The sequence below is a fragment of the Tamandua tetradactyla genome, chromosome 20 (assembly GCF_023851605.1).
Source record: "Tamandua tetradactyla isolate mTamTet1 chromosome 20, mTamTet1.pri, whole genome shotgun sequence".
Taxonomy (NCBI): domain Eukaryota; kingdom Metazoa; phylum Chordata; class Mammalia; order Pilosa; family Myrmecophagidae; genus Tamandua; species Tamandua tetradactyla.
The window spans coordinates 63566559-63587449 of record NC_135346.1 but is presented as its reverse complement, the minus strand read 5'-3'; the positions used below and the strand labels follow the sequence as shown (position 1 = coordinate 63587449).

The 20891-nt window shown below is 37.1% G+C and overlaps 1 protein-coding gene and 1 pseudogene across 4 annotated transcripts in view; one reads left to right on the top strand and one right to left on the bottom strand.

The window, feature by feature from the left end:
- The window catches only part of LOC143664255 (uncharacterized), a 42849-nt gene extending 26283 nt beyond the window's left edge, over positions 1-16566 (top strand). Inside the window, exons 2-7 of one of the 4 annotated variants that reach the window (XM_077137938.1) lie at positions 7680-7762; positions 9385-9511; positions 10342-10440; positions 10947-11026; positions 11657-11804; positions 11965-12603. In XM_077137938.1, coding sequence (XP_076994053.1) covers positions 7751-7762; positions 9385-9511; positions 10342-10440; positions 10947-11026; positions 11657-11804; positions 11965-12482 — 984 coding nt within the window. In that variant the 5' untranslated portion in view covers positions 7680-7750 and the 3' untranslated portion in view covers positions 12483-12603. Of the gene's footprint in view, positions 1-6615; positions 7763-9384; positions 9512-10341; positions 10441-10946; positions 11027-11656 lie in introns of those variants that run through there. The other 3 variants (XM_077137935.1, XM_077137937.1, XM_077137936.1) reach the window with 3 other exon arrangements.
- LOC143664261 (ubiquitin-conjugating enzyme E2 K pseudogene) lies at positions 6096-6462 on the bottom strand (annotated as a pseudogene).
- Positions 16567-20891: the final 4325 nt, after the last annotated feature.

Here is a 20891-nt window from a genome sequence, read left to right as displayed (position 1 = left end):
CTTTAGTGAAGGTAACCTCTTATTGGTGCCTTAATTGGGACATTTTTATAGACTTGCTTTAAATGGGACATTTTCATGGCCTTAGAACTGTAAACTTGCAACTTAATAAATTCTCCCCCTATTAAAAGCCATTACATTTCTAGTATATTGTAATTTGGCAGCTAGCAAACTAGAAAAGATCTTGGTATTAGAGAAGTGGGGTATTACTGTGGTTTGCAAATACCAGATATGTTGGAATGGCTTTTTAAATGGATAAAGGGAAGATTCTGGAGGAGTTGTGAAAAGCTTAATAGAGAAGGCCTAGAATGCTCTGAAGAGAATGTGGGTGCTAACAATACCTCTGACAAGGCTCTAGACAGAGATGAGGCACGTGTTATTGTAAACTAGAAGAAAGGTGATCCTTATTTTAAAATAGCAGATAATCTGGAAAAATTGATTAGTGGCTTTGGCTGGAAGGCAGATTTTAAAAGCCATGAACTTAGATATTTAGCAGAAGAGATCTCCAAATTAAATGAGGAAAGTGCAGCCTGGTTTCCCCTCGCAGCTTCAAGTCAAATGTGACAGGAAAGAGATAAGCTGAGAACTTAGCTCTCAGGTACAAAGAAACCAGAAATTGATGTTCTGGAAAATTCTGGGCCTCCAGGAATGGAAACCCCGGAGAATAGTAACCCGTGTAAGGATTTAACCAAATGTGGAACATTAATCATTTCAGAAAAAGCCAGGATTGGAAATGGAGTTGTCCAGGAAGGCTTTGTGGAAACTCCTGCTGTCTATGGGCACAATCCTTGTTGTTACCTAAAAAGCTGACAAGTTCTATGGGACCTGTAAATGGAACCACTACCAGCCTTGACTGGGGAGCTCAGAAGAGGGACAAAGTGAAGTAAAATAACTTTAGATGCAGAACTATGGAAGCTGAAGTCTAAAGTCAAGAAACCTAGGGCCAGGAGAGTGCATCCACTGAAGCACTTGGAGAGGGTGAGTTTGCCCCAAAGGCAGAGGATGGGCCTTCCACCTCATTGCAGTGGAAGAGTCTTGCCGCCTCAGGTCTTAGAGAGGGTGGAGCACATTCCTTGGCAATTGGGGAGAGCCTGGCTACCACCACATAGAGGGATTGAAACTGTGCCCCCAAGATGGCAGAGAACCCAGGTGTGACCCCGATACTTCGAGAGGGTGGAGTTGAGAAAAAGCTGGTCTCCCCAGTGTCCCCCAATGCTGCATTTGGAGAGAGGTGAGCCACTGTGTAGGCCCTTGGAAATGCCACTTTCTAAAGCCCTGAAGATAAATGACTCTCAGACTTTGAAATGTAATGGAGTTTGCCCTGCAGGTTTTCAAAACTGCTTGGATCTTGTGACCCTGTGTTCCTTCCAATTTCTCCCTACGGAAATGGGAATATATTTCCTATGACTGCCCCCTCCTTTGTATGTTGGCAGCAAATAACTTGTTCTGAGCTTTACAGGTCCAGAGCCAGAGGAGAATTTTGCCTTAAGACAGACCATGCCTGTAACTGACTTTGATGAGATTTTGTACTGTTTCTGACCTTTAATTGTATTTGTATTGTTACTGAAATCGTTCAAGGATTTCTGATATTGTTATGGAATGAATTTAATTTGTGTTTATAAAGAACATGTCTTTTTAGGGTTCAAAGGGTGGAATGTGCCGGTTTGAATCTGTGGTAGACCCCAGAAAAGCCATGTCCTTTAACCCTCTTTCAGCATTATTGGCTGGCAGCCTTTTGATCCCATGGAGATGTTACTTGACTCATCTGGTTGTGGGAATTAACTTTTTTTTCCTCTCTCCCACCCCCACCCCCACCCCCAATTAACATTTGATTAGAGGAAGATGTGACTCCACCCATTCCAGGTGAGTCTTTAAAAGTGGAAACATTTTGGAGAGAGTCCCTTTTTAGAGCTATGAAGTGGAGAGCCTACACTGCCAGAGACCTGTGGGGATGAAGAGGGCATATGTTCCTGGGGGAGCTCTATGAAACAAAAAGCCTGGAGAGAAAGCTGGCAGATGCTGCCATGTTTGCCATATGCCTTTCCAGTTGAGAAAGAAACCCTGAACATCGTTGGCCCTTCTTGAGTGAAAGTAACCTCTTGGTAGTGCCTTAATTTGGACATTTTTATAGAATTGCTTTAATTGGGACATTTTCATGGCCTTAGAACTGTAAACTTGCAACTTAATAAATTACCCCCTTTTAAAAGCCATTGCATTTCTGGTTCTATTCCAGCAGCTGGCAAACTAGAACAGGTATATTACATTCATTTATTTTCTTATATTGAGCCACCCTTGCATACCTCAGATAAAACCCACTTAGTTATGATTTATTATTTCAACATGCTATTGGATTCAATTTCCATGTATTTTGTTGTAGATTTTTGCATCTATACGTTTTTTTCTTTTAGTCTTTTACTAGGCTTTGGTATTAGTGTGATATTGGCTTCATAGAATGAGTAAGGTAGCATTCCCTCTACTTCAAATTTTTGGAAAAGTTTGAGTAGAATTGTTATTAGTTGTTTTTGGACTGCTTAGTAAAATTGACCTGTGAAACCATCTGGCCCTAGGCTTTTCTTTGCTGGGATGTTTTTGAAAATTGACTCAGTTTCTGTATTTGTGATTGGTCTATTGAGGCCCTCTGTTTCTTCTGGAATCAGTGTAGTTTGCTCTTGTGTTTCTAGGAATCTGTCCATTTCATCTAAGTTGTCTTGTTTATTGGCATATAATTCATAGTATCTTCTTAAGTCTTTTTTATGTCTTCAGTGTCTGTAGTAATGGCCCCCCTCATTTCTGATTTTATTTATTTGCATCTTCTTTTTTGTCTTTGTCTACCTAATGCTTTGTATATTTTGTTGATCATCTCAAAAAACAAACTTTTGGTTTTATTGCTTCTGTATTGGTTTTTGTTCTCCATTTAATTTATTTCTTCTCTGATTCTTGTTTGTTCTTTTCTTCTGCTTGTTTTGGGATTATTTTATTCTTTCTCTAGTTTTTCAAGTTCTTCAATTAGATCTTTGACTTTAACTCTTCCTACCTTTCTTTAAAAATTTTTCAAATATATATTTCAGTACTGTTAATTATGTTCATAATGTCATGCTACTTTCAGCACCCTCCATTACCAAAATATTTCCATCGTTCCAAATAGGGACTATATTTTTTTTAAAAAGAAGATAAAAATAAAAGTAAAAAGAACACCCGAAAAATCCCACCACCCCCAATCACCATTGTTTATTTATTTTTTGTCTTTTTTTTCTAACTCATCTCTTCTTACAGTGGATAAAGGGAGTGTCAGTCACAAGATTTTCACAGTCGCACAGACACACCTTAAAATCTCTGTAGTTATTTACTCATCTTCAAGAATCAAGACTACTGGAATACAGTTTCAAGTATTTCCTTCTAGCTATTCTAATACACTAAAAACTAAAAAGGGCATAAAACTAGCTATGTAATGCATAAGAATAACCTCCAGAATAAACTCATTTGAAATTTCTCAGCCACTGAACTTTATTTTGTCTCATTCCTCTCTTTCCCCTTTTGGCCAAGAAGACTTTCTTGTGTTACCATGTCTTGGCTTATCCCTGGGAGTTATATCCCACATTGCCATGAAGATTTATACCCCCTGAGACTCATGTCCCATGTAGGCGGGATGGGAATGAGTTCACTTGCCAAGTTAGCTTATAAAATAAAGCCTCATATGAGCAACAAAAGAGGTTCTCTGGAGGTAACTCTTAGGCAAAATTATAACTAGACTTAAGTTCTTCTTTGCAGGAATAAGTTTCAGGGGTGAGCCCAAATTGGGCCTATTAAATTGATTGTGTCCAATGCTTATGAAAGTATCAGGAATCCCCAGGTAGGGAAGCTTACTATTTCTTCCTTTCCCCAGTCCCTCAAAGAGACTTTGAAAATATTTTTTATTCTCTGCCCAAATTACTCTGGGATGTATTGAGGGCATCGCACTAACCTGTACAAACCAACAAGCTCTCACTCCCTGTTCAAACGTCCATACAATTATGGTGCTTGAATAAACTGTCCGTACAAGTTGAGACTAATGTTAATTTTGCACCAAATAAACATCTCTTCCTTTGGTCTCACACAGAAGTTGAAGTTTCAAAACACTGTCAATATTATCCTTTACCTTTTAGTCTGATTTACCTTAGTCCTAGTCAGCCCAGTTTCATTCATATCTCTAATTAAGTATGATCTCTTATTCAGGTTTTTTAAAAACAGTTGTTGTATGGGGTAATGCTAACTTTCATCGCTACAGAACTCTGGCTCTTATCTGTTTGTCACATAGATACCCAAAGTTCCAGGGAATGACCAGGTTATACACAAAGTGCTCAGCATCTCAGAATTTATAAATAACCATTACAACTTGGGAATAGATGTGACTGCTATAAGAGCTTACAATCTAGGAACATTTAAAATTCCCTGATAACCTATGCTCTTGAATTCAATTCTCAGAGTTTGCACATTATAGTTAGTCCATATTAGTGAGGCATTATATTTGTCTTTTCATTTCTAAATCGATGCAAATGTTCTAAGAAATGATGAATATGCAACTATGTGATATTAAGAATTACTGATTATATATGTAGAATGGAATGATATGTTAATGTTTTTGTTGTTAATTTTTTAATTAATTTAAAAAATTAAAATTTTTTAATTAATTAAAAAAAGCAAAACCAAAACAAACAAAAAAAACCAACAAAAAAAGAGTGAGCCTAAGTTCTATAAAGTGCTACGTAATCTTCTTTAACTCTCAGATCTCATCTCCTACTACTCTCTCCTTCAGTCAGTACAGCCTGATGACATTGGCCTCCTAGATCCATGAACATACCAGACCCTCCTTCCTCAGTGACTTTGAACTCTTGCCAGGAATGGTCTTCCCTCAGATAACCACATTGGCTCACTCCATCTCCCTCAAATCTTTATTGAAGTGTCACTTACTGAATTAGAACTTCCCTAACTATCAACCACAATATTTCTTGAGTATTAGTGATCGTGCTAAGGAGGTAATGCAGGGAACAGAGGTAGAAAGTGACTGCATTCTTGCGAGTTTCAAAGAAAAATTTTATCTAAGATAGTTTTAAAAACAGATGTCAAATTTACTGAAAAATTGGGTTTTCATTAAATCTGGAAATATTGCAACGTTAAGTATTTCCTGTTATCTTACTGTTTTTCCTGGAGAAATAAAATTGGCAGCTCCATTTACATATTATTACTTACATAAGAAAGCTTTAAGAGTGCTTGAAGAGCTGACAAAACATTCCAAACCTGTGACTTAAAGATGAACCAAGAGGGCAGGCCACAGTGGTTCAGCAGGCAGAGTTCTCACCTACCATGCCAGAGCCCCAGGTTTGATTCCTGGTGCCTGCCCTTGCAAAAAAAAAAAGAAAAAAAATGAACCAAGGGATACTGCTGTCCCTTGGCACATTTCTCAACCAAATACAGAGAAATTTATCATTAGCCTATTAGCTGTGAGTGATAGAGGGGTGAAAAGTAGCATGTCCCAATCTGGTGACAAAGACAGAAAAGGTTCTGAATAGGTCACCATCTTCAGTTCTGGATTAATTTCATATTTAAGAATTCTCAAATGCTTAAAATGGTGGTCTTTCCAGCTGCCCACCCTGAGAAGTCAAATACAAGCATGCAAGAAATTACACAGGCACAGAGGATCCATGTTAAAAACGGTTAAGGTAGCTGTGATGCAACACCAACAATTTGAATGGCCCTGACACACTCAAAATAGTATCTTAATTATTCAACAAAATCCTGAAGCAAACTGTTGCTAGTCTTGCTACACTGCTAAACACTAAAGTAGCTTGTTTTTCCATGGTTTTAACTTAGCTCAAAGAATTTTTACACTATTAAGTAGGAAATAATCTTTAAGTATTTCCCCTTTTTAAATTTACACAGACGTTTAATCAGCTTTATTTACAGAGCAGGGTTTTTGGTTTGTTTTTTGTTTTTTTTTCAGTCTCCAATGGTGCCTAGATAACATCATTAGGCAAGACTGCCAGTTTAAAAGAAATCTATACAGAATCCTAAAAATAACAGATGTTGATACTCCTCAAGAAAGGGCAAACTCTCTCTCTGCCTCAGTTACTCAGAAGCAATTCTGTTGCAGTCTCTTCATCCCATGATTTTGAAGACAAGGCCACTATTACTGAGTTCCTATCAAAGCCCGCAGCACAAAGGTTTTCTATTTTTTTTGGCGATTTCTGGACTAGAAACTGGTGCTCCAGCATACATATGTGCCCAAAATCGAGCTGTGTGTTTAAACATTTCAGGATTTTGTTTGATTGATTTGCTGCTACTGCATCTTGTGGATCGTCTCGTCCTGCAGCTCTCAACACTGCTTGCAATGATGATAATACTGTGCCGAGAGTTATTGCTGCCGCCCTCCTCGCTCTTCAGCACCTCCTTGGACTCCTGCTGGAGTCGCTGCACCGCGATGTTGGCCATGTCTCCTCCTCCGCCGCTGCGACCACTGCCGCCGCCGCCTCTTCCTCCACCGCCGCCGCCTCTTTCTCCACTGCCTACTCCCTCGGCAGTTCAGACCGGAGCCCAGGAACGCTGCCACTGCTGGCCGCTGCGCGCTCCTCCGTGTGGAATCACCTCCACGCCCAGCCACCAAAAACCCCAAAACTCTTTGTTGTACTTGATATAATATAAATATAAAACTCCTAGAAAAAAATAGGGAAGAATTTTCATGAGCCTGTTTAGGCAATGGTTTTTAATACTCTACACCAGAAGCACAAGTAGCGAAAGAATAGAGAAAAATAGCATGTCATGAAAATTAACAACTTTTATATAGCAATGGACTTTTTCATGGATGTGAAAAGACATCCCAGAGAATGGGAGACAATATTTAGAAACCGCATCTGATATGATTTAATATTCTTAACGTGTGAAGAAATCATAGAACATGAAGATGAACAACACAGTTTAAAAGTGTCCAAAAGACTTGACATGTCTCCAAAGAAGATGTAATAACAGCCAAAGATCATGTGAAGAGTTTCTCTACTTTGCCAGCCTTCAGGAAAATGGAAATAAAAACCAGAATGAGATACCCTTTCAGACCCAGTACAGTGGCTACTTAGTTCCCTAACTGCTTAACAATAGTAGTTACCGGCTCGCAGTTTTAGAAGCTACCAGGCTTGCTTCCTCCAAAGTCGGTATCTTCTGGTTGTTCAGCTGTCTTGCAGATCCTGTGCATTTCCATTAGATTGGAGTGCGTGTAGCAGTGTGTTGTCCTTTCTCTTCTGTGTTCCATTGTCTTTTAGCTTCTGACTCCTCCTCTTAGCCTGCTTCTCTGTATCCTTTTTCTTTTTGCTTATTAAGTACTTCAGCCATATTTCAGCCTACCCTCATTTACTTTGGACACACCTTAACTAATCAGAGATTCTATTAAAAAATGAGTTCACAAGAACAGGGCCAGGTATTGGGACCTGAATATGCCTTTTGTGGAGGAAATGACTCAATCTGCAAAAGCTACTTAAAAAAAAATTTATACACACAAACACATGTATAGGACAGCATATTTCAGTTTAACCACACTTCATGTTCCTATTGATTAGATGGGGTTACTCCAAAGTGATGGCTTGGGATTCATGAAAGGTGGGTCTGGATATTATGCACAAGTAAAACTGGAGACTCATGGCTTCTTATTCCATTCTCAGGTTTTTTGACTCCTGCTTTTCTGGCTGTAATGGAAGTGCAGAGATAGACAGTTATCAGCAGAGTATTGACCATGCAACCCGTGGTGAGTATGGAAATATTTATTAACTGAGATGACACCTGTGTTGCCAGCCATGGTCTGGTCCCTCCTATATTGGCTTGGGCATCCTAAAGGCATTCATGAGCTAGTCAAGGCTCTGAGCACCAGTTAAGTTTATCCCTGTTTCTGGGATGGTCACAGTAGATTAGGAGTTCACCATTAAGTCAGTTCCTTTCCAACATTACACCAAATTGCTCCAGGTTCTACTAAGGCTGCTGTTCATTCAACGGATGTGAGAGGTTTCATCCAGCCATGGCCACATTTGGGAAATAATGCCCTCATTGATAATGTCATTGCTTCCAGTTGACTTGGGATTGTTTTAAAAATAGATGATAGAGGTGAATAAGAGCAGAAGATTACAGTCAGAAGGGAGGCTAATATTAGGTCACCTGAGTTTAATCAGTCCAGTCTTACAGGTGCTATGGTACAGATATGGTCCAGGTATATTGTTGAGAGAGCCTGAAGTAATAAAAGGAAAAGAGGAATCATTTATTTCTTTTCCCTAATTTTAATTTTATTAAGGTTTTGATTTAATGTATTTGTACATTTTGAAAAACTTGAAAATGTTAACTTTAATTCTACCTAACCACTTGTCCCCAATTGCCCAATTTCCAATTTTGTATATAACTTTATTCACATTATATAAATGGAAGCAATGAATAGGAAGTATTGTTTCCTTTAGTTTGGTTATGCATCCAGGAGAATTATAGTAAGTAGAAAAAGATTCATGTCCCTGTGAAAATTTTTGAATTGGAGAGACTGAAACAAATGAGGAGAATTTCTTTACTGTTGAAATTAAAGGATTGATAATAAAGAGAGACAGTGAAAACTGGTGTTTGGAGGGCCCAGGGAAGGTTCAAGATGTAAGGTCTCATACCACTGGAAGGGCCTAGGGCCATCTTTTAGTAGAGAAATCTCAGGGGTCCAAGACGTGTGCTTGGAGCTGTGTCTATACTTTTATGTACAGCTGAGTGAGGCAGCAATCTCAAGTTGTCCGTTATACCTGTTTAGTTATACAGGCTATTGCTCTTTGCTGCAAGATTATCTGTCATTTTGATGACTAATAGACCAATGCATTGTGTTAGATAGAAGTGCTTTGCATCTGGGCTCATTAGACCTTTCGAAACCCCTAACATGTTTACAGATAACTTCCTACACTAAATGGAGGACGTTTAGGGAAATAATCTAACTAGGTTTATGATTTAAAAGTGACATGTCATTGTCATTGATTACCTCATGTAGAGTCTGTAAATTTACATTCAGTCAGTGGAGAAGAGTATTTATTATGAATGCTAAAAGTGCAAATGGTATAATCTCCATCTGGAAGTCATAAATTACAGCTATTGAAAATTTTCTAGTTTATACCACACCATGTCATGTGATACTCCTTTATGGAACTTTTGTTCTCAGTGTGTATATGCATGTGTGTGTATATCTGAAATACAGATCGCACTTCAAGCACTGAGAATGATCTGACTGAAACCCCCCAGTTTGAGCTTTCTAGACATATAGAGTCCCTGCTTACTCAGTGCTATGATGTTGGACATTCTTGCCTGCACATTGGAGGTGGTAGACCTGTCTGAACCCAAATGTCCATGATGTTTTAGGAGTCATTGGCCTTTAAAGATGTAGCTATAGACTTCCCCAAAGAAGAATGGGCTCTCCTGGACATATCCCAGAGAAAGCTGTTCAGAGATGTGATGGCAGAGATCATTAGTCATCTGGTTTCAGTGGGTGAGTCTCTCAAAATTTATCTTTGTATACATTTATCATCTATTTATGTATGTCATCTGTTCTGCAAATGTTTAGAACAGATTTTCCATATTGCTTTATATTCTTGTCATCTTCTTTATTATATTTTTATGCTTTTTATTTTTAATGTTATTATTTTATAACATGAACAGTTACCTGACATTTTATTCCTTTACTTATTTATTGTATCTAGTTTATGATCTCTTTGGCCACAATTTCATGTCTTTTTTGCTTCTCCTTCTCCAACACTCAGATCAGTGCTGAGAACTCAATGAATGATGTTTGAAACTATAATAAGTGAATTAAATATTACACTCTAAGGCTTTATACCTCAATAAAAACAAGAGGCAGGGTGGGCAGTGGTGGCTCAGTGGCCGAGTTCTCGCCTGCCATACTGGAGATCTGGGTTTGTTTCTCGGTGTCTGCCCATGTCAGAAAAAAAAAAGAAAAGGCATATTCTCCTTCACATAGAAATTATATCATTCTCATGGAGATTATAGGTTCTTTTTGAAAATAATAACCTACCACTGTGGATATACAGAATTTCACTCTGCTGTCAAATATGGATGATTCTGCAGTCTCTGAATTTGGGCATTAGAATATTCAAACACAGGTCCTTTCTGTTTTAGACACAAATTCAAGAGTTAGCCCTTAGATTGTGAATGATTTCCATGATTCTGTGTTCCAAGTACAGTTCCTTTGGCTGACTTTCAGTGTTTACTATATTCTTCTTTGGTAGCCATCCCTGAGCTTGGATATCTTCCTCTGTTAATCTGCACGTAACTCATCTCCATTTATCTTTTTCCTGCAAGCAGGCTTTCAGGTCTGCAAATCAGATGTTCTTTCCCAATTTGTGGAAGGAGAAGAACTCTGGAAAGAACAAATAGAATTTCTTCAAAACCAGAATTCAGGTGAGTTCCAGGAACCTGTGGAAAAATCTACTCAGTGAGTAAGAGGGTCTTTGGAAATATCAATGCAAATTCCTTAATGTGTTAGATTTTCAGGAAAGTAGGTGAGGATATTGGGGAAATTTTCCTCACGTGTGGTCATTTTTCCCTACATTTCTCAGTGTCTATTTATATGTTTTTGGGTTTAGAAAAGTGAATATTCACATACTATTGGAATTAAGCTTTCACATAATGACCTTTATCTGGTCTTCATCTTTGAATGTTTTTTCTCTTTACCTCTCTAGCATCCTATATTATTTATATATTCCTCATATCTCAAAATGAAAATTCTTGCTTATTGTCCTAAGTTTCCTACAAAGTATTCTACCTCTTAGAGTATTCCTTAATTTGATATTTGTTCCTCTCTAAGAGTCAATATTTGACACATACTCACAAGGACATTTGAGCCATTTCAGCATTTTAATTCTTCTAATTCTTCACAAATGATTTGTTTTTTTCTATTATCTCAGGCAAGGAAAGTGGGTGTAAAAAACAAGAAATGATACCCATGGAAAATATCTGCAGAAAAGATGCATCTACCATCATATTGGTAAGTTTCATGGATGTAAGTTTTAATCTTTGAAATTGATAACTGGGAATGGAATAAATTATGAATTCAGTACAATCACCTAAGTAATTAATCGAAGGTAGCATTAAAGGCTAATTGAACAAAAGTCTGGATATTTTAAATTCAATTTAATTTATTTATTTTTAAATGCTATATAGTGAGGGTGACATTTCATTCTTTTTCCATGAGACTGTCCTGCTATTGCAATACCATTTGTTGAATTGGATATTTTTAATTAAGGGAAAAATTAACTTGAACCCAGAACCATAACCTGATATAAGAAAAGACATTTGCATGAATATGGCTCACATACCTAATCATTGAAGTGTAACACAGCCTTCAAAATTAAGTAGAAAGCTCTGCAGTTGGGATGCTACAAGAGAAAAATTCTCTGTATGAAGGAGAATGATAGGTGTGTAGGTAACAAAGGGAAGATTTTCTTTTTTGTATACTGTATGGTAGGGGTCACATTTCATTCTTTTTCCCTGTGACTGTCAACAAGGGGAAGATTTTAATTGGAGAGTATTACGGAATGATTTGTCAAGTATTCACAGGTAAAAGGTATTTATATGGACAAACCTTTTAAATCTCTCATCTACTTCCCAAATGCAGAGATATCACATTCCAAAGAATCCCTTGCAAGAAGACTTCACACACAGAACTGCAGTTTCTCAACATGCATTAATTCAGAAGAGAAAGAAACCCTATTCCAGCAAACTATTTGGAAAAGGCCACATTGGCCAGTCATCTTTTACTCAATGTAAGCAAGTTCGCACTAGAAGTAAATCATATCAATATGTGAGTGGTAAAGCCTTTATGAAAACTTCTAGCCTTAGACGATATAATGGATCTGACATTGGAGGGAAACCCTATGAATGCCTTCTATGTGGGAAAGTTTTCACTCGTTGTTCTTCCCTTAGACGACATGAGATATCTCACAATGGAGAGAAACCCTATGAATGTCTTCAGTGTGGGAAAGTCTTCATTCATCGTTCTTACCTTAGGCAACATGAGAGAATTCATTCTGGAGAGAAGCCCTATGTATGTAATCTATGTGGGAAAGCCTTCACCTATTGTTCTGGCCTTAGACAACATGAGAGGACACACACTGGAGAGAAACCCTATGAATGCCATCTATGTGGGAAAGCCTTCACCTATTGTTCTGGCCTTAGACAACATGAGAGGACACACACTGGAGAGAAACCCTATGAATGCCATCTTTGTGGGAAAGCCTTCACTTTGCTTTCTAATCTTAAGTTTCATGAGAAAATTCATACTGGAAAGAAACCATATGAATGCCATGTATGTGGGAAAGCCTTCAGGACATGTTCTTATCTTAGAAACCATGAGAGAATGCACACTGGAGAAAAACCCTATGAATGTCATCTGTGTGGGAAAGCCTTCACTCGTTGTTCTTACCTTAGACAGCATGAGATAATTCACAATGGAGAGAAACGATACGAATGCCATCTATGTGGGAAAGCCTTCACCCATTGTTCTAGTCGTAGACATCATGAGAAGACTCACACTAGAGAGAAACCCTATGAATGTCATCTATGTGGGAAAGCATTCACCCTTTTTTCTGGCTGTAAACAACATGAGACGACTCACACTGGAGAGAAACCCTATGAGTGCCATCTATGTGGGAAAGCATATACTACACGTTATTATCTTAGAATTCATGTGAGAACTCACACTGGAGAAAAACCTTTTGAATGTCATCTATGTAGGAAAGCCTTCACTAATTGTTCTGACCTTAAAAAACATGAGAGAATTCACAGTGAGCATAAATCACATGAATAAAGCTATCTTTTACTCATTCTCACCTTAGGAAACATGAGAGGATTCACATTTAAGAGAAATGCTATGACTGTCTTTGTCTGAATGGGAAAAACTAACATATTTTTGTAAACGTGGACATTCCTTTTTACACCTGCATATTATTCCCATGTTTGTGTATACCACAATTTGTTTAACACTCATTAGTTGATGGACATTTGGGCTGTCTCCATCCATTGGCATTCATGAATAATGCTGCTTTAAACATTGGTGTGCAAATGTCTACTAATGTTTCTGCTTTCAGTCTGAGTGCTTACCTAGTGATAGAATTTCCAGATCATAAGGCAATTCTATAGTTTCTTGAGGAACTGATAAATGGCCTTTCTCAGTGGCTGCATCATTCTACATTCCCACCAACAGTAAATAAGCATTCCTATTTCTCCAAATATTCCCCAACATTTGTAGTTTTCTGTTGTTGTTGTTTTTAATAGTTACATTTCATAATGTGAAATGATATGGTATTGTGGTTTTGATTTGCATTACTCTAATAGCTAGTGAAGTTGAACAACTTTTCATATGCTCTTTTAAAATCCAGTTTTATTGAGATGTATGCACACACCATACAACCCATATGAAGTATACAATCACTGGTTCACAATAACATTGCATAGTTGTGCTTACATCCTCATGATCAATTGTAGAACATTTTCACTACTCCAGAAAAAAAAAGAACAATGAAAAAGCAAATCCCCCCATATCCTTTAGTCCCCCATTAACCCATAGTATTGATTAGTATGTTTGTTACTGTTGATGAAAGAATGTTAAAATACACTAACTATAGTCTGTAATTTGCAACAGATTCATTTTTCCCATATACCTGCTATTATTAACTCCTTGAAATAGTGTAGTAACTTGCTTTAGTTCATGAAACAACGTTTTATATTGTACAATTAATCATAGACATTTGTCCACCACAAAAAGATTCAGTGTCCTACATTCTCATATTTTAACTTCCAACTTTGCTTCTGGTGACATACATGACTCTTGTCTAGTAGTGTTGGTAGCACATTATTATGAGAAGAGTTAATAGTGCTGAGTGGTGTGTGAATGTGGTGGAAGAAAAAAGATTAGATGAGCATCTTTTCTTCTGTATTTCCTCTTTGAACAAATATCTACTCCTGTCTTTTGCCCATTTTTAAATTGGATTGTTTCTCTTTTTATTGTCCGGTAATAGGATTTCTTTATTTTGTATACAAACTCTTATAAGATATGTGGTTTCCAAATACTTTTTTTCCCATTGAGATGGATGCCTTTTCATCCTTTTGACAGTCATTTGATGTACAGAAGTATTGACTTTGAGGAGTTCCCATTTATTTTTTTCTTTCATTGCTTGTTCTTTGGGTGAAAGGTCAGCATTTGCAGCATGATACTGGTGTAATGATTGATCAGTGGAATCAAGTTCACTGTTCATAAATACACCCTCTCATGTATGGCCAATTGATTATTGATGAGGTGGCCAAGTTTACAAAGGGTGCTTGGAAAACTGAAACTGGATATCCATATTAAAGATAATGAAAGAGGATCCCTATCTCATACCTTATGCAAAAATTTACTCAATTTGGATCAAGTACCTAAGCATTAGAGTTAAGTCATAAAACTATTTGAGGAAAATGTAAAGAAATATCTTAAAAATCTTGTGGTAGGAGGTATGTAATGTCTCAACTCATCCTTTGAGTTTACTCATAGAATATATTGTGCTAAATCCTGTGCTATTGTTCTTCCTCATATTTTCATATATTGTAATTGTTTCCTCAATTATGCAATACAGTTTTGTGGAGTAATGAAAATATTCTAAATTTGATTGTGGTGAATGCACAGTCATGTTATGATACTGTGAACTATTGGTTGAATACTTTGGAGGAATTGTATGATATGTGAATATATCTCAATAAAACTGCTTAAAAATAATTACAGATTGGAGATGGTGTCCTTTCCCAAAAGCGGGGCTGCTCCTGCATCTTTTACTTAGAAAATGGCAGAGGTTCTCACTTTCTTCCTCTCAGGAATTGAACTGCGTTCTGGCTGCATTACAGTGTTGATTACATTCAAACTAATCTACTTGTCTTTGAGATAATTTTTCTGTAAATTGTAGGCATATTCCCTTAGTTGGATGTTATTTCTATAGAAGCCATTCTGTTTCTGATATATTGTACTCCAGCAGCTTCAATGAACCAATACATCTTGTTAACGGAAAAGAAAATCCATTTATTTGTTGAGAGCATGTTATATACCACTAATATAGAAATATTTTTAGAACTTAGAAATTTAGAAAAGTCACAGTGTACAAAATAAAAATGAAATTCAATTTTATTTCTATATACTAGCAATTACAAGTTTAAAACTACAGGAAGCATTTACAACCTGTCAAAATATTACATATTTATGATTTAAAATGAACATGTCTAAATCTACTGAATATTAAAATATTACTTAGAAAACTTAGAGATCTCCATATATATGAGATGTACCAACCAGGGATTCAAAGACTCAGTATTCTTTTTTAATGCAATTTTGTTGAGATATATATTCACATACCATAAATTCATCCAAAGTGTACAGTCAGTGGTTCATAGTATCATCATATAACTGCGCATTCATCATCACAATCAATTTTTGAACATTTTACTGATTCCAAAAATAAATGTGGAAAAGAATAACCAAAACATCCCATATACCCCCACCCCCTATTATTTATTTTTTGTCTTTATTTTCTTACTTATTTTTCCATACACTGGATAAAGGAAGGGTCAGTCACAAGGTTTACACAATCACATGGTCACACTATAAAAGCTATATAGTTATAAAATCACCTTCAAGAATCAAGGTTACTGGATTACAATTCAGCAGATTCAGGTATTTCCTTCGGTTACTCATGACCAAAAACTGAAAAGGGATATCTATATAATGAATAAGAACCTCCAGAATGACCTCTTGATTCTATTTGAAATCTCTCAGCCACTGAAACTTTATTTCATTTCTCTTCCGCCTTTTGGTGAAGAAGTCTTTCTCAATCCCATGATGCCAGGGCCAAGCTAATCCATGGAGTCATGCCCCACATTGCCAGGGAGATTTACCCCCCTGGGACAAACTCGGTGTTCTTAAGGCATCAGTTTTCCATCAGATCTACAAATTCAGTGCATTCTAATGTATATCCATTTTGTTGAGAACTGACTGTATGGGAGTATGGTGTTCTCCCACTTACACAGTCATGTACTTTATATAACTTTATGTAACTGAATACTAAAGAAACAAAAGGCATGTACATGAAGGAATATGTACTTTAATGACACACAAAATGAACAGAGGCACACTTCAGCATCTGTCCACTGCAGGTGGTAACCCTGTGTGTGCAGATGGAAAAATTCTTGGTTTTTATTATTGTTATAATTTTCCCTGATATGTCAAAAAATGGTATGGTGTGATTTTCATGATTGAGAATAAAGAAGCACATTCAGCCTTCTCAATACTTTGAAGCCAAGTGAAATTCCATTAACCCTAACATTTATTTAGGTGAACTTCTGGTACTAATTAGATTATTACCTTTAAACTTTCTAATCTTTGTACCTATTGAAACTGATTTTTTTTTTCATCTTTGTTTGACGGGAGATTATTTTTAATATTGATTATATTTCTACATAATTAAATGCAATAACTTATTTTCACATCTTCCATGTCTGGTTTTAGTTTAATAATATTCATCTTCAGTATCTTCATCCTAGGCATGTCTACCTGCATGATACTTCTGCTGTTGCCTGTTTCTGATCTCCATTATCCACATCTTCTTTTTGGTCACTTGGTTCAAGAAGGCCAGCGACGTTCAACGTTTCTCTCTCAGCTGGAAGGGCACATGGCGAACAGGCTCAGGGTTCCTCTCTCATCTGGAAGGGCATATGGCAACCATGGAGTCATCTGCTAGCTTCTCCTGGCTTCCTGTTTCATGAAGCTCCCCGGGAGGCATTTCCCTTCTTCATCTCCAGGGCCACTGGCTGGTGGACTTCAGCTTCTCATGGCTATGTCATTCTGCTCTGCTCTATCTCTGATTCCTTGAAACTGATTTTTAAGGATTTCTCTCCTCATCTACTTGTCTTGAGTTTTATTATATTACTTATAAAGCATTTTAATGGTTGTCAGCGCATTTTTCATCACTGGGATTTATTCCTCACAAAGTACTATAGAAGTTTATCAGTCATCGTTTTTCTTTGTCCATTTCAGTTAACAGTCGAGATGCAGACTAATTATCACATGAAAGTACATGTACCTGCCAAATCAGAGTATCAGCAATTCCTCTTCTCTATCAAATTTCTGCTTTGATAGAACACAAATGATTCAGCTACTGTAAATATTGATAATAGCAAGTACACATCATTCTCCTCTCCACAGAAAGAAACCCATAATGCTGTTAACTCCAAAAGTAGGTTTGCAAAATTCTTTGGGAAAAAAGAATAAGTAGAAGTAATTATATACACACACGTACACACAATTGGCCTATAGGGTCAGAAGATGATCAGACCTAATTGGTGCAGGGAGTACAACCAAATACTTGACTCATGGCCTAGCCCAAACCAGCTAAGTAGGTGAAGGTGCTTTATTTCCACTACTTTGGGAAGGACTTGAACTGTATTTTTTAAAGATTCTCATTAAAAATGTTAAATCCCAACATGCCCTGATATATAGAAAAACATTTTTCAGCACAGTCCATGCATCCTCCATTTGCACCATCAGAATGTCCGGCACTCTGGGTTTTAGAGGGCATAGCATATTGCACTGTCTGCCTCCTGTTGGAGGAGACCCATTGAATCAAATGTAGAACTAAATTCTCTTTCAATAATGCTGGATATATTATAGATAGCCATTTGTAGTTCATGTGCCCAAATTCCAGGTATCAGGACACATACTGCCTGATGGAATGCATAGCAAGAAGTTGACTTTGGGGTGGACTGTACAGCCATCATCACTGTATGGTGTTCAGCTCATTGGTCAGAACATCCTTGTCCAGCCTTAGTCAAAATGTGGCTATCCTAGGGAAGGACGGGTGCAGTGACCCAATGGACACCATCAGCTTCAAATCTTCCATTTCCTCCATTAAAAAAATGTCATCTATGAGCCATGGTCCCCTAGACCAAGTGATGGGCTTTTTAGCTTCCTCAGGCAAAGTATCTAATAGTTTTTACAACTGGATGACTTCCTGACAGAAACCCCTGTCACGTTCACTCTTGGATTTACTATTTCTATTTAATGATGGAAATTTGTTGACCTGTCCTACTTTACTAATAGTATTAGTAAAGAGCAACTTGAGGATGGGTAGTCTCTGGCCTTCGTCTCCATGGACACATCAGTAGTTAAAGAATCTCCACCAGGGCCTACTAAGGGGTTGACAACCATTCAAAGGAAGTGTAACTGTGTAATTTGAAGCCATACACACCTCAGGAAAACATATTAAGTGTAATCCATTCCTTTGGGTGTGGATCCATTGGAAAGAGGGCCCTTTGATGAAAATACTGTAGTTAAGGTATGACCCATCACCTTCAGGATAGGTTTTAATCACATTGCTGGAGAGCTGTAAAGGAGAATGAATTATAGACAGAGAAGAAGCTGCAGAAGAAAAAGGCTGAAATAAAAAAAACCTGAGGAGAGAGACAAACAGTCACTGGCTGTGACTTGCCATGTTGCAGAGGAGCCACGGAATGCCAGCTGATGGTCTTTGGGAAGAAAGCACCACCTTAATGATGCCTTGACTCAGGTATTTTCTCAGTTCTAAACTCTAAGTTAATAATTCCCTTTGTTTAAGCTGATTCATTTCATGGTATTTGTTTTAATCAGCCTTTGGGTTGTTTGTGTATCTAAAACATGAGTGATCAGTGCATGCCAGTAACATTTATCTTCTTGCCACAGACTCTAGTCTGACTTCTTTGTTTTGTATGGTCAATTTAAATTCCATTGTATAAATATACTATTTTTTTAAATTCATGAATTGGTTGATGGATACTAGGGTTTCTTCTAGCTTATGGCAATTGTTAATAATGCTACCATGGGTATTGGTGGGAAAATATGTTGTTCAAGTCCCTGCTTCCATTCTTTTAGGTTTACACCTACTAGAGGGATTGCCTTGACATATCGTAATATGTCATATACCTAGGTTTCTGAAGAACTTACGAACAGTTCCACACCAGTTGCATCACTTTATCTTCCTACCAACATTTTGAAATTTGGTTGTTTATCTTTTAATTGTTGAAGGTAGTGTCTATATATTCTGGGTATTAAACCCTATCAGATATGGTTTCTGAACAAGCCTTTGGGTTGTTTGTGCATCGAAAATGTGAGTGATCAGTGCATGCCAGTAGCATTTATCTTCTTGCCACAGACTCCAGTCTGACTTCTTTGTTTTGTATGGTCAATTTAAATTCCATTGTATAAATATACTATTTTCTCCCATTGAGTATAGTGTCTTCATTTTCATGATACAGTCCTTTGATGTGCAAACATTTTTAATTTTGAAAAGATCTCATTTGTAGTTTTTCTTTTCTTGCTTCTACATTATATGTGAAGTTTAATTAACAGTTGCCCAGCAACGTGTCCTAGAGAGCTTCTGTATATTTTCTTCTGGAGTTTCATAGTCCTGGTTTTTATATTCAGTTTTTTTTTTCTATATACCTGTGCACTTATTATTACAATCGATGTTTTTTTCCTTTTTTTGTGAGAAATAACATATATTTAAAAAGCTTTAAATTTCAAAACATATCACAATTGGTTGTAGAACTGATTTCAGGGTTTGGTACGGTTTACAATTCCACAGTTTTTGGTTTTTATTTCTAGGTGTTCTAACATACTGGAGACTAAAAGAAATATCAATATAATGATTCAGCAATCATATCCATTTGTTAAACCCTACCTCCTCTGTATAACTCTACCATCGCCTTTGCTCTTTCTCCCACTTTTAGGGTTATTTGGGCTATGCCCATTCTAACTTTTTCATGTTGATAGGGGCTATCAATATATGGGATAGAGGGATGGAACTAGGTGATGTTCTGGAGAGGTTGGCCCCTCTGCATTTCAGAACTTATCTGGTCTAGGGACCCATCTGAAGGTTGTAGGTTTCTAGAAAGTTACCCTAGTACATGGAACCTTTGTAGAATCTTATATAATTAGCACTCCAGACTAAATGTGACTGCTATAAGAGCTTAAAATCTAGGCCCTTGTTTTCATATAAGTATTTTATAAATGAGGTGATATAATATTTGCTCTTTTTTTCTGGCTTATTCTGCCTCCCCAAACATCCCACAGGTTCATTCACAATGTTGCATGCCTTACAACCTTTTTTCTTTTGTAGCAGCACAATATTTGATCATATTTATGCAACATTGTTTGCCACTCCACTTCTCAGTCAGTCCAGTAGACATCATGTGTATTGTCCAAAGTCAGCAGCTCATCAAAACTCTCAGTTTTAGATAGGTCATTGTTCCCAAGACAAAGATAACCAATAAACACAGCCTCAGCAAATAGAAAATCTAAACCTCCCTCCCCCCATTATTTACCCCTGGTATTGCTGTGGTACTGTTAATGTTTTCCTGGTAAACATATCCTATAACATGCAATAGAAGTTTTCCCCCTATAACCCATCTTTGTACAAGATTCATATACCTTTGTAGTAGTTCATGCAAGAAATTTTTTATATTTGTAGTGTTAAATCAGTGGGACACATGGGCCTATAAAATTCCTTTCAATCATGTTCACCTTCAATATGGTAATGTTACTTATAGACCCACTAGTGAACTGCCTTCACTTCTATCTATTCTCTTACATTTAAGTTCAACTTCATTAGCTAACCATTCACTCATCCATAGCTTCCTATATTCTGTATTATAAGCTTCTGATGTTACCTTTACCATGGTCTTAAAAGTGGAATCGTACAGTATCTATCCTTTTGTGTCTGGCTAATTTCACTCACCATTATGTCCTCAAGACTCATCCATTTTGTCATGTGCTTCAGGATACCATTACATCTTACCGC